We start from the raw sequence: 12,916 nt of genomic DNA, 5'->3' as shown, positions 1-12,916 counted from the left end.
ACGGCTGCTCTGTTCAATTGAAGTGTTGAAATAAGCCATGACAGCGTGGCAGTGAGCCAACATGCACAACATTTTAACACGTCACAGGAGCATGTGTGCAAATAATGAAAACTGAATTCCATTTATTTAGTTTCATTTTTGGATGACACACACACATATATAGAGTCTCTCTTTGGGACCATGCGGTGAGTTTGCGTGGTAAGATACAGAGTTGGCTTGTTTTTGATCTTTTTGGCTGTTTTCCTGTTTTGTTTGCTTCTGAAGGAAATGTTAGGGTTTGTTTTCCTGCTTTGTTTGCTTTTTGAAGGAAATGGTAGGGTTTGTTGCTTCTTGAAGGAAATGTTAGAAGAGGCTGTAAATCTAGTCTGTGGTTTAGGCCTCCACCTTCAGCACCCTCTAAATTTCCACCCCCTACCCGAACAAGGGTCTGTATCCAATCCCTACTTTCATCTTTTCACTCTACCTCTTTATTTTCCACCCCCTATCCGAACCAGGGTTTGTATTCCCACCCCGCTTTTTTTGGTGCAGTTGGTGAGAGGCTGGTGTAGATGATGGTAGTGTGGCAATCGGCAGTTACATGTGGCATCTAGGCCTGTGGTAGCATTGTAGCAGCTAACAATAGCTAAAGCGGTGAGAGTATGATAGTATCTTAGCAGTTAGTATTGGTAGCTAGCAATTAACATTAACAGTATAGGTGAATCTAGCTTTATTGTCTTCTTCTGTTCCTCTTAGCAGGTAGCGGTTAGCACGTAACATTAGCTAAATGGTAGCATCGGAACTGTATCGTTAGCATTAGCATTAGCAATAGTTAAATGGTAGCATCGGTACTGGCCACTACCTGGAGCATCTCTGGGTCAGTTGAACGTGGCGGTGCTGTTTGGATTGTGTAGGAGCAGTGTGAACTGGCACTAGGGGGGGTGACTCTAGGACGCCGGAGTTCACCGCCTAACCTCCTGGAGGTGTAGTGGGACTAAGTAGGCGAAACACTGTTGAAGGGAGGTTTCCACCTGACGACCCCCAGAGACGTGTTAGGAATCACTGCTCTTTGGCAGGTATAGAGGCAGATTAGAGCTCCAAGGTTCTTCACTGAGAATGAATCCTCTTTTGAGCACAAGTATACCTACACTCACAAGCAGACAAGTTGCTGCCAGCACTGATGGAGAAATGGTAACGATCCAGCTTCCTTTGACAAGAAAACACATTTGAGCATCCACAGGTTTTCAGCCCCAGCGAGCCTCCACAGAGCACAACTCTATGGGTTTTATCTGTATTTAAATATTTCAATGTTTAAAAACATTCAAAGCTTGACATGTTTACACCAACACACAGACACACATGGCCTGCTACCTGCTGGTTCCAATTACATTAACCACAGTGGACAGTGGAAATTCACACACACAGTAGAATTGATCAAAATAAAGTAGTTCCTTGGAACTTTTGTGGAAACACAATCTGACTGGCTGTCTGACAAGTAACAGCTGAATAATGAAACTTATCATCACTGCTAGATTGTTTCCCCAACAATAATCATGGTTAAGATGTTTTATCACCATGAGCAAACTTGCAACTTCATGACCACCCATTGCATTGCATAGAATGTGCAAAACAACACTATGAACTGCATTGCATTTAAGCTCAAGATGTCATGATCCATGCTTTGCATGCCTGTTTTATGTTGAAGGTTTTCTTTTTGTGTTATGGTCCATTCTTGTCACATCCTGTTTTATTTTGAAGGTTCATTTTATGTTTCTTCTTTTCCCTTACTTCCTGTGTTTTCCCGCATTTGTAATTGTCTGATTTCACCTGTGTGTCATTAGTGTGTCTTCCCCTCAGTCCTTCTCAGGTCGTTGTCTGTGTTTCCTTGCTATGTCATGGGCCTTGTGAGTGTTTATTCTAGTGTCGTCTGTGTTACCTTGCCATGCCTACAACCATGAAAGTGCTTGTCCAGTGTCTTTAGTGTCGTCTGTCTTTGTTCCCTGCCATGCCAAGTACCTTGACAGTGTTTGTCCAGCGTTTACTAGTGTTGTCTATGTTCGTTTGCCAAGCCATGCTCCATGTAAGTGTTTTTTAGAGTTGTCTTAGTCTTTAGCCTAGCCACAATCCTAGTAAGTGTTTTTTGGTGTTATCTTTGTTCATGAGCCACACCACATTCTTTGTTTGTGTTTATTCAGTGTTCCCCTGTGATGTCTTCGATCCCTGTGTTATGCCTGACTACCCACGGGTTTCCCAGTGATTTTTGGTTTATGGTCTTTTGTTTTGTTTACTCCTTTTTTGGACTTAAGGAGTTAGACTCCATTGTGGATTTCCTTTTGTTAATGTTTTGGAACTTTGGATTTTTGATGGATTATTACCTGCCCACCTGTCTTTACCCTCACCTTACTTAATAAACTCATTAGAATAACTCCAGCCCTCCCTCATGTTTGCATTTGGGTTCAATCCTTGTTCCCTTGAGACCCTACCTTCCTGACTCGACAGAGACCAAGACTCTGTCAAAAATATATCAGAGCTGTACCCCCAGAGTCTCCCGAGAGGGAGAGGGTGAGAGACTCAACAGGACAGACACAATGGTAACAGCCAGGATTGAACTACGACTACACAGAGACAGCTCACTCAAACAACATTAAATGGGGAGATGTTGTTCAAAGTTTAAAGCAAGGCTCTATCAGCATGGTCTGTAGCCAAGACTCTTGTGGCTGCTGACTGTGTACAAAGTCCCAATGAGTGTAGGATCAACAAGTACCTCAAACAGCCAAAACAAGAACCAGTCTGCTAAAAAATGCCCAATCATGGGAAATGAAGGTCGACCTGGGAGCAAGACTGCAGTTCCCCCAGATCGTCCAGACAACCCCGAGGCGGGATGTGGTGTTGTGATCTGAAGAGGCTAAATAGATCATACTCATAGAACTTACAATCCCATGCGAAGAAGGGTGTGAACAGACTTTTGAAAGAAAGAACACCAAATAGCAGGACCTTCTACATGACTACAAGGGGAAAGGTTGGCAAGCATGGTTGTTCCTGGTTGAGTTCGGATGTAGAGGATTCCCTGCCTAGTCAGTGTGGAGGATGCTCACAGGAAGAGAGAGAAAGGCAGCAGCTCGCAGAAGGGGGAGGCAGCAGAAAGAGCCTCTTGCTGGTTCTGGAGCAGGAGAGAGGAGTAAAGCTAAAGCCAGGAGGAGGAGATGGGCAGTGACTTGGCCACCACTGCTTCTGTGAGGGTTAAGGGTCGAAACACCCGAGGAACGGTGGGACCCACCTGACGACATCATCTCCTCCTGGTCAAGGTTACATTCACTCAAGGCGAATGTAGGAGAAGCATCTTCAGATGTATGTGCTCTCGAGAAGTGGGTCACCAAATCTATCCCCCTTCTTTGCCTCCTGTAAAGCTATATAGCTCTCAACCTCTGAAGCTGGAGGCCAGGTCTGGACCACTGGGGATGCTTCTTTGCTAATCAGTTTGTGGCGCATCTCACTTCTGGGGCCCTAAAGGAAGTGACACACCTCATGGTTTGGGAACCTATTCTCTTCCTCTTTGCTCACAGACCTGGGGATGTCACGTCAGCAGGTGAGCTCTTCTCAGCAGGATGAGCTATCACCTCCATCCTTGTACAACTGGATAACTGGCGTTGGCAGTGTAATAGTTGTTAAACAGTTTACGGTTGTGAAACACTAAAATGTATCTTTTTATACTGTATATGCAGATCCAAAGTAAATAGTTTGATCAGACTGATCAATTGATTGAAGGGAATGAGGTGAAATGTCTTTTTTTATATATGAACCAATATCTGAGTTTTTTCCTTTTTAACTTTTACAGAAATTGAGGTGTGGATTGAGATGTTTATAAAAACAGAGGAGACAAATTATTGATGACGATATATCTGTTTATTGATTCACTTCAAATGAAATCAGAGTTCACAGATGTTTTGAGAGTGATGTCACCGAGGCTTGACATCCCGGTGGAAGTCACATCGTCAGTGGGAGTGACAGCACATGGCTGGGATCATCACAGAGGCTTGGAACATACATAAGGTTTCTTGTCTGAGCAGACAGATTTACCTTTAAAATAAATTCAAGACAAACAGACAATTAGAGCGGCAACATATGATTTCTTTCATTATTTCTCTTTTTTTCCCTCATTTGGTCAATGAAACGTCACATTGTAGTGAAAAGTGTCTATTACAGTTTCCAAAAAGTAACAAATGTGTTTATTTTTTTTCTAATGTAATGTATAAATAAAACATAATTCAAATAAATAAACTAATAAAAACACGTCATGTAATTAATTAATGACAATAATGAGATAATCAGTGTGTACCTTCGTTGTTAACCTCAGAGCAATATTTTCCTTCACTCCCGGGTTGGAAATTCTCCTGGAAAAATAGGGGGTTTTAAGGGTCAGTTCACTCAAAAAACATCAAAAAACATCTTTTACCACTGCTGAACCCTTTTGCCACCATTCCAACACAATGACGGTAAAAAAATGAATTGAATGTCCCGGTTTCCTGAGATAATTCTGTGTATCTAGCAGTCCAAATTCCACTCTCATGAGGGATAAATATCTTTTTAGCTGCATCACATCACATCCCATCAATTGTTTAGTCGCTCACCTTTGCTGAACTAACTTGTCCAATCCAAGCTTCTCTGTTTGAGCCAGCCCCCTTTTTGATCATTTGTTTAACGAAGTCCCTTTTGGCTTCGGTGTCGATTTTGGCCAATTCCCCACCCGCAGCAGCGCAGGCCGCCTAATGAGCAAATCAAAGAGTGAAGCAGAAAAAGTGAAAAATACAGTCATATAGAGATGATGTTAGTTGTATGAGGGCCCAGGATGGACCATCTACATATGAGGACTTACTCTACTTAATAATTATTGTAAGAACAAGCTGTGATGAATACAGATGATGAATACAGTGAGGCAGTTGTGACTGATATTGCTCCACAAAGTACCTGTGCATCATCCCATGCCAATTCACTTAACCTGACCACGTAGCACCTGTCACGAAACTGTCTCCATGGAGAAGGGCATCCACCTTCTTCTGGACCTGCATGGCAGAGGTATGGCAGGAGAAAAATTAGATTGTTGTCACTGATGTTTGTTTGTAAATGTTGCCAAGATCGGCTGAAGATAATCGGAGGCTTCTGCCAAATCATGTGAGTATCTTCCGAAGCATGTCTTTTTAATACAATATTCCCCATTTTTCCCAGGATAGTTTTTCCTTGCTGAGCCACAGCGAAGGGATGCTTCAAAACCAAATGTAGCTTATCATTTTTAAGTCAAGGAGGAGTCAGTGCCTTCTGCTGATAAGAGGCTGAGGTGGGCGCAAGTGAAGGAGGAGGAATAACTGAGGTTCAGGCACAAGAGCTTTACAACAGCTGTTTCAGACTGCTGGATCATTTCACTGACCTAGACTACATCTATCTCCTGCCTAAACTTAACCATCTCCACTAGTTTTCTAGTCCTGCAGCTGATTAATGTTACATGAAATTTGCTACAAGTTGAATGAGCATTCCTATGGCAGCCCAGCGCTAATTTGAAATGATTTTTTGACCCGTAACAAATATAGTTAATGCTGACTTTATGGGCAACCCAGCAGAAAAGCTGTCCAACAACAGCTGGAGGGCAGAAAAGTCATTTTTGAAACTTATCAGTCTTGGAGTCTGCAGTCACAATTCTAGGAAACACCAACCTTGAGCCTGTGGACACAAAGAAAAAATGACACTTGGAACTGACGTGGTCATGTTGCCAAAAACACATTTTCATTTCAATGTTCTTAATAATGTCATGTTGAAAAGTCAAGAGCTGCAGTGGGACTAAGGGTTTAGGTTTTAACAAGACCTGAGCTCATTGAAAATGATTATATTGTGCATGTTACTTACATTTGCTCCAGTCCACAGTCCACTGGTCAAACAGAGGATCACACAGAATAAAAGACCCGATGCCATCTATGTAAAGATATAAAGAGAAGAAAAAAATGCACCATGAAGACGATTGCATTGTCTTAACGGGAGACTCAATTCCAAAAATGCTATTTGATATCAGAGGATGATGCAGCTGGACACTAAAAGTACTTGATAATGAACAGATCAAGAACCTTTTCTGTGTATATACATCGAAACAGCTGATGCTCTGATGTGAAGGCAAGAATTAAAACCCTACCTTGCTGTGATGATCAGATGAGGTTTCCCTTGCAGCACGTAGAGTTGCAGGATGTCTTGGAAAGGGAATCACAGTCTTTATACATCTTCTCTGTGTGCAATGCCTCGGATCATGTGATAATATTTAGTTTGTATAATGAATACTTGGGGCAGAAAATATGCAGAACAGAGAAATTCGATTTCCATGCCGGATTGGGTGGGGAGCAGCCAAAAGAAGGAGAATGTAACAAATTCTGAATAATGTGCACAGACTTTAAGAAAGACCAGAATATTCTTTCAATAATGTATTAGAAAAAAAACACACAGCATTTGGAGGCATCAGCCACAGCACTTGCTTCAGAAATTTGATTGTGGGTTGTATCTCTGAACGTTGATCGGTTGACTGGCATTTTGTAGCAGTGTGTTGTAACAGTTATGTATTTGCATTCTGTTCATTGACTTCTGCATACATGTTGTTTGCCGGGAAGGTAAATGTGGCACGTGACGACATCAAAGGCAGTGGCGTAAGCCAGTAACGATGGGCCCCAGTGCAGGCTATCATGACAGGCCCTTGAGGTCCTCACATATGCACATGTAACCCACTCACTAAAAGTGATTGGCGATTATAGGGTTAACTCCCTGCAAGTCGGCTGTTCATTTGTTTTTACTTCCTCGGCACCGGTAGGAAAGTCCGATCTTCCACTCCGGAGTAGGACGGGAATGCACGAAGCGAAAAAAACGAGGAAGTCAGAGAAAAAACGCATGTGTGGTCAGAGTGAGAGCGCTAAAAACTTATTACTAAAAAGGAAAGAGGTTAAATGGTGCAGAACGTGTGATGCTGATGAGTGGTTCTACTTACCGTTACCTTGGCGAAGTCTGACGAGTGTGTTTATTTGTGGAAAACTCCGGTGAGTGACGAGTTCATTGCTGTTTACCTGCCTGCTAACGCGGCGGTCGGCTAGCACAGCCATCAGTTACTGTGATATTATGCAGTGAAGGCAAACTAAAAAAAAAAACAGTCGGAGCCTTTTTTTTTTTAGAGTGCTTTGGAAGTGGGAAAATGCTGAACTCATTATTTACTCAGTTGCATTGTAGGTGTAAGTTATCATTTAATATGGAAGTACTGTTAAAATTGGATAAATGGTAAAAATATGTTACTGTGTTATGTTATTTCATTGAGTGTGGAAGAAGTCCATGGTTAAATACTGTTAAGAAAATCTGCTAAATAATTATTTAGATAGAAATACTATATTAAAAAGTGTCCAATTCATGGGGAGATTATTTACATGTTCAAATATTGCTGTTTTTTTTATTGCTTGCTATAAGTGTAAAACTTAATTAAAAGATTGAAACTGCCATGATTGAATTTATGATAATAAGATAATTTGATTTATTGTTTTGCACAATATGTGCAGACTGGTTTTTGGTGACCCCTGATCATCTGAGAGACGTTTGATGGCGAGCCAGACCCACCAGAAGAACTCTGAGGCATCCTGTTAGTAGCCTGGCCAGCTACTACAGGGTCCTTAGCAGGATCATCGTGCAACATAAAGGATTTCCCAGATAAGGAGACCTACACACACACACACACACTAATACCTACCCGGGTAGTGTAACTCTGAATACAAGACTAATCACACAAAGAACATTATCAACACAAACGAACTGAAACTCACTGAACAAAAAGGGAGTGGATCCAAGGACATTATTTCTCTTTTAGATAAATTTATTTTTATTTATTTATTCATTTTTTTTTTTCAAAGAAAAGAGCTCTATTTTATTTGGGGTATTTTGAGTCACTGTAATTGTGATATTTTTGTGTTCTTTCTACTGAAATAAAACTGTCAGTTGTTTACCTCACTTATTCTCTGTTACTCCTTAGAACCTCGGCCAAATTTAACACCCAAGTGTTACACACACACTTAGATTTCTTTTTTTTTTTTTTACTGCATTCACCAGACCCATCATGAGAGCCTGACTGCCTGACCAACAAAATGCATGTTAATCAACACCTTCACCCAGTCCCACTTGCAAATCACCAACTTGATGCATCGCAGCAGCACAAATATCAGCACAACTGTCAGGATCACGCTGCGATCTGCTTCCTGCCCTGCAACAGGCTGATCCTGCGCCTGGAGCAGATCCTGTCAGAGTGCTGCTGTTCCCCCCACACACACACTGATGGGAAGGTTTACATTTAATAACTGCACACATGGTTGCAAATTTGCTCTTCATCGCTGAACAACAGCAAAACAAGTAATCCTTCATCAGAGACATTAAGTCTGTATATTGCCTCTTCTTTCTCTTGTTCTCTCCCCCTTTTCCTTCATATCGGAACAGTGAATCAAAACAGAACATTGGTCCACATGTAGAGGTTCAAACTGTCTGTTTTTAGCTGCTGTTTGGCTGCACTGTGTAGACAAAAAAATGGAGTTCACACTTTCAGGATCTAAACTGTTGCGCTCTGAGCAGCAGCAGCAGAGGCCAGAGAACTTGGTCATGGTGTCTCAGTGCACAGCTGCAGCAGCGCGTATGTGAGTGTGGACAACAACATATTACCCAGCGATCATCATTGCATCTGTGTATGACATGAATACCATAGAAAGTTTCTTCATAGTTTTTATGGTATATGTAGAAAAAGCATCATTTCGTTCTGCTTTGCTTAATACTGACTTTTTTCCCTATCCAGCACGTGCCCCAGTGCGGTTGCACTGGTTGCACTGTCAATAGCTACACCCCTGCCTGGGGGTAATGTGACTTTTTATAACAATGTTCCAGAAGTATGCACATCAACTAGAGTGCAAAGCGAATTTGTCTGAAGAAGACTCTGAGCACTAAACGCTAACGGTGTTGATAATGTATTGGTTTTGGATTGGTGTCAGCATGATACTGGACGTTATTATATGAATCGGGTATCGGCCAGATGTGACCTATCAACACTTAATGTGATTTCTTCATCAGTTGTTACACAAAAAATTACAGTTGAAGTTGACATTTGGCAGTAAACTTGTTAGCTAACCCTAACCAAATGTGTAAGAACTGTAAGAACTAACTGTAAGACAAAAATAGTTACAGACAATGTGAGGAGCAAAGGAAGCTGCAATAAATTGCCAGATTGCACTTGAGAAAATTTAGTTCTTACACTTACTACATATTGCAGGATAGTTCAGGTTTTTGATGTGGGTTTGTGCGGGGTACTCCATCAGTAGTCAGTGTATTACCAACTGTAGATCATTTCAGAGAAGCTATTTGCAAAGTGAGAGGATTGTCTTAGTTTAAGTAAATGTGATATTGACAAAATGTTAGCACTTTCCATCGCAATCAGACAGCCCTTTGGCACAACATTTTAGTTGTCGAACTTCCATATTCCCACACATAAGTGTAACTGTGCTGTGCACAGATCAGCTGTTTGGGTCAAACTTACAACAAAGGCAAGAAAATGAAAATGAGGGATTATGACAGCAACGACGAAATGCCGTTCACTATTGTGTGTGTTACGGCCTGAGGTCTGATTCTTTTAAACAGCTCTTTGTTACGGATGATAGGAACCAAGTTATGCTTGGTTCAACAAAACATGGAGAATAGGGCCCCCCATTACTATGAGGTAGAAATTAAGACTTCCACTTCAAGGCACTGGGCCTTGTTGTAAAAGTGGATAGGTCTGATGTTTTTTTCTCTTGCGGCTGCAAGGTTCAGCGTGGTCAGAGGCCAGATCAGACCCATCATGCAACAAGGACCCAGTCCTGATACATGGTATGTGCTGCACCAGGTGGGTCACCGTGGTGCTCCAAGTTAATTCGTCTAAACAGGACCAAAATTCATCACATGGGAAAAAAGTTACAAAAGCAAAAGAGAGAAACAGTGTTTCCAAAATCCCCAAATCCTCCCTTTGATAACATACTTATCAATTTCTAATATAGATATATGCTTTTGGGTTTTTTCTTTTAAGTCAAGGCCCCACATGGGTAATCTGGCCCTCGGACAGATGTGGTGGAGGACCCCTGCAGCACCTCACGTTATGAATGAGCTTCGTTACATTTTCTATCAATCAATAACTTGTTAGTGAGGTTGAATATACAGTGTAGCTGGAGATCATTCACAGAGATCCTGTCCCCAGATCAATGCCATTTTAATTTGGCTTGTTGGCATCGTTGTCATGGTGACATTAAACGCTGGACAGTGTGTTATGGTTTGTTCACACATTAACGTTTCACCAAAGAATTTGCTGTCAACAATCTGAGAAACAAAATCTGTCTCATTTTCCATGGGACACAGTTTCTACAGCTGGTGTAAATGTAGTTGTAAGAAAACCTCGTTCATATTAAGCAGCCAAGACATGAACTAGCACAGAAGTCTTCTATCCCTTTAGTAACCACAACATGGCCTTTATCACAATCATTTTTTGCTTAGTAAAGCTAAAAAATGTGAGAATGTACCGTTGTTTAAGTTGGAACGTCCCAGTGGTTATATCAGTATATAATTAAAATCGTGCCTGAATCCACACACAAAAAAAACCAACCCAAGGCTAGCGGCATAACTGCTGTTAGTGTGTGAAAAGCAAATAAGGAATTTGTCTTTCACGATAACAGTTCAGAAATGAGAGAAGAGAGAAAAAGTATTGAGAGAAAAACATTTTGTCCAAATTCCTCACTTAGAAAATGTTCTTATCAATTTCTTCACAACTCTGCCAAACTAAAATTCCACTCAGTATTTAGCACACATGGTCCATGTTTGCTTTTAAGACACAGCTCTCTTTTTAATGTTGGCGAACTTAAAAATTCTAAAGTTGTGCACATCTAATGTTTCTCGCCAGTGGAAGAGGTCCAGTTTGTCCTGAGACTTGATGGTCGGTCAGCTTGGAAACCCCTGGCAACAAGTCCACAATTCATAGATCACCCACCGGTCATCTAACAGGCCTGCTCGGTATCACAGCATTGATATATTTGCCAAAACTGGTGATGTTTCCAAGTCTTACCTCACAGACTAACTTTCAAAGAATAGCTCACAAATCATGAGGATAAAATCCACAAGTATTTCAGAAGTGTTTTCACAGTGAAAAACACGATTATATGTGCAACTTTCATGTGTAGGGTCAGTCTCTTATGTTGTTCATATTAAACAGCCCAGACGTTCGCTAGCACAGCACTCTTCCATCCAGAGCCAGAGTGTCTTTATCATTTGAAGAAACACCAGACGTCGCTCAGGAAAGCTAAAAATGTGAGAACATTGACAGCTCTCATGAAATGAGTGCGACGGTGGATATTTTACTATGTCATTAAAATCATGTTTAAATCCACACAAGAAAAAACCCAAAGCCAGCGGCATTATGTTTAATAAATGAAAAGCAAATATTGAATTCATCTTTCATGACAGTAATTCAATAACAACCGAAGGGCTGCACACCCGCCAGTCTCAATTTATCTTGAGTTACAAAATAATAATAGTAATACTAAATTTCTATGTGGATACAACACAAAGTGCTTTACATAAAAGTCAGCAACAAAAAATAATGACATTTTATTGTAAATGTATTATTGTCATGATTGTGAGAACATATTTTAAGGGTTTTGCAAATTCTCAAGAAGCCTATGTGGCCGTCCAACTTCCAGCCTTCAAAAGAACCAATGGGAGAAGAAGTCCTGGTTCTTTGGACCGAGATAAGCTGAGGATCCAGCTCATCGGGACAACAAGAGGACGTCACAAAACACGCATTAAGCACATTTGGAGGAGACTGGCTGCAGGGCTGCGACAGTGGCTCCAGATCCGTTCCTCTGCTGGTTTCCATCATTTCATTTTTGGGCTTTTTTTGATGACCAGTTCATTGTCACTTGCCGTGTATGTAGTTTTATTCTGAATTCTTATTTTTATACGTCATGCCTCTGCTTTCTCTCTCTCTCATCCACCACACATACCAAAATGCTTCACTTCTTCCCACTATGAAGCTCACCCCTCGTCTGTCGGAGACGCCCTCACCTACACCGCCCTGTGTAGTCTGAACACTAATTGCTGTCACACCCCCCATCAACCCACTCTAACCTGCAACCCTCGGTCTTCTGAGAGTAAATTACAAAGTCTAGTGAAACTGAAAGGAGAAGGGCCTTTAACAAGGTCCTGCATTATTACCTAATCTTGAGACCCTGTCTAGACGAATGGTCCTGTTACACTGTCTGTGGATGACAACTTGTTAAACCTGTATGATTTCAGTTTAAATTGTGCTCACACAGTGCATATTCCCATTTAAATATGATTATCGGATGATGTGGGGTGTCATTACTGCTCCACAGCTCATTTTAGCTGCACAAACCCCAAGTGGGTTAATATGGCCATGACGATGCATTCAGTAGTGCAAAGAGATCTTCAAAGTACTTCAAAGTCAGCTTTATTGTCAATTCTGCAGTATGTACAGGACAAACAGAGAATCGAAATTGCGTTACTCTTCAACCATTTGTGACAGGACATATATTAGAAAAGAGATAAATAAAAAAACTGTACAATCTAAATAAAAACTGTACAAACTAAGTAAGTAAAAACTGTACAATCTAAATAAGAACTGTACAAATTATCGCTAATTTCTAACCTTTCCTCTTACCTCAGCACTTTGTAAATCCAAACTTGTCTTCAGTTCTACCTTTTAAAGCTCTGTCTTCATTTTCCCATTAGGTCTGACCCTGCAACCCCATTCCTCTGAGCCACCAGAGAAACCACTCAACTGGAGCATAAAATTATATCACTAAGAACCACTTATACCACACTGTCAAAAGTAAAGCTGCACTCATCGCTCTCGTTT

General features: G+C 41.1%; 1 protein-coding gene and 1 long non-coding RNA gene across 2 annotated transcripts; one reads left to right on the top strand and one right to left on the bottom strand.

Annotated features, from left to right (window-relative positions):
• Positions 1-3,915: 3,915 nt before the first annotated feature.
• Positions 3,916-7,060, bottom strand: LOC121613308 (galactose-specific lectin nattectin-like). Its single transcript, XM_041946648.1, has 8 exons — positions 6,989-7,060; positions 6,152-6,206; positions 5,872-5,937; positions 5,682-5,688; positions 4,942-5,036; positions 4,605-4,739; positions 4,313-4,367; positions 3,916-4,053 (listed from the first exon to the last, which is right to left on the bottom strand). Exons 3-8 carry the CDS (start codon positions 5,935-5,937, stop codon positions 4,001-4,003), a joined length of 411 nt encoding a protein of 136 aa, XP_041802582.1. The 5' UTR covers positions 6,152-6,206; positions 6,989-7,060; the 3' UTR covers positions 3,916-4,000.
• On the top strand, positions 6,878-7,989 carry LOC121613309. Its single transcript, XR_006007178.1, has 2 exons — positions 6,878-7,037; positions 7,545-7,989. It is a non-coding gene; the product is annotated as an uncharacterized LOC121613309 (long non-coding RNA).
• Positions 7,990-12,916: the final 4,927 nt, after the last annotated feature.

Source organism: Chelmon rostratus, chromosome 10 (assembly GCF_017976325.1).
Source record: "Chelmon rostratus isolate fCheRos1 chromosome 10, fCheRos1.pri, whole genome shotgun sequence".
Taxonomy (NCBI): domain Eukaryota; kingdom Metazoa; phylum Chordata; class Actinopteri; order Chaetodontiformes; family Chaetodontidae; genus Chelmon; species Chelmon rostratus.
This window is presented reverse-complemented; position numbering and strand designations above follow the sequence as displayed.

Excerpts from the sequence above, each read along its gene's own strand:
- LOC121613308 (XM_041946648.1), bottom strand. The coding sequence starts at position 5,937 with ATGGCATCGGGTCTTTTATTCTGTGTGATCCTCTGTTTGACCAGTGGA. Across the intron at positions 4,740-4,941 it reads TGGCATGGGATGATGCACAG|GCGGCCTGCGCTGCTGCGGG; the intron begins GTACTTTGTGGA and ends TTTGCTCATTAG. Across the intron at positions 4,054-4,312 it reads CTCTGAGGTTAACAACGAAG|GTAAATCTGTCTGCTCAGAC; the intron begins GTACACACTGAT and ends TTTATTTTAAAG.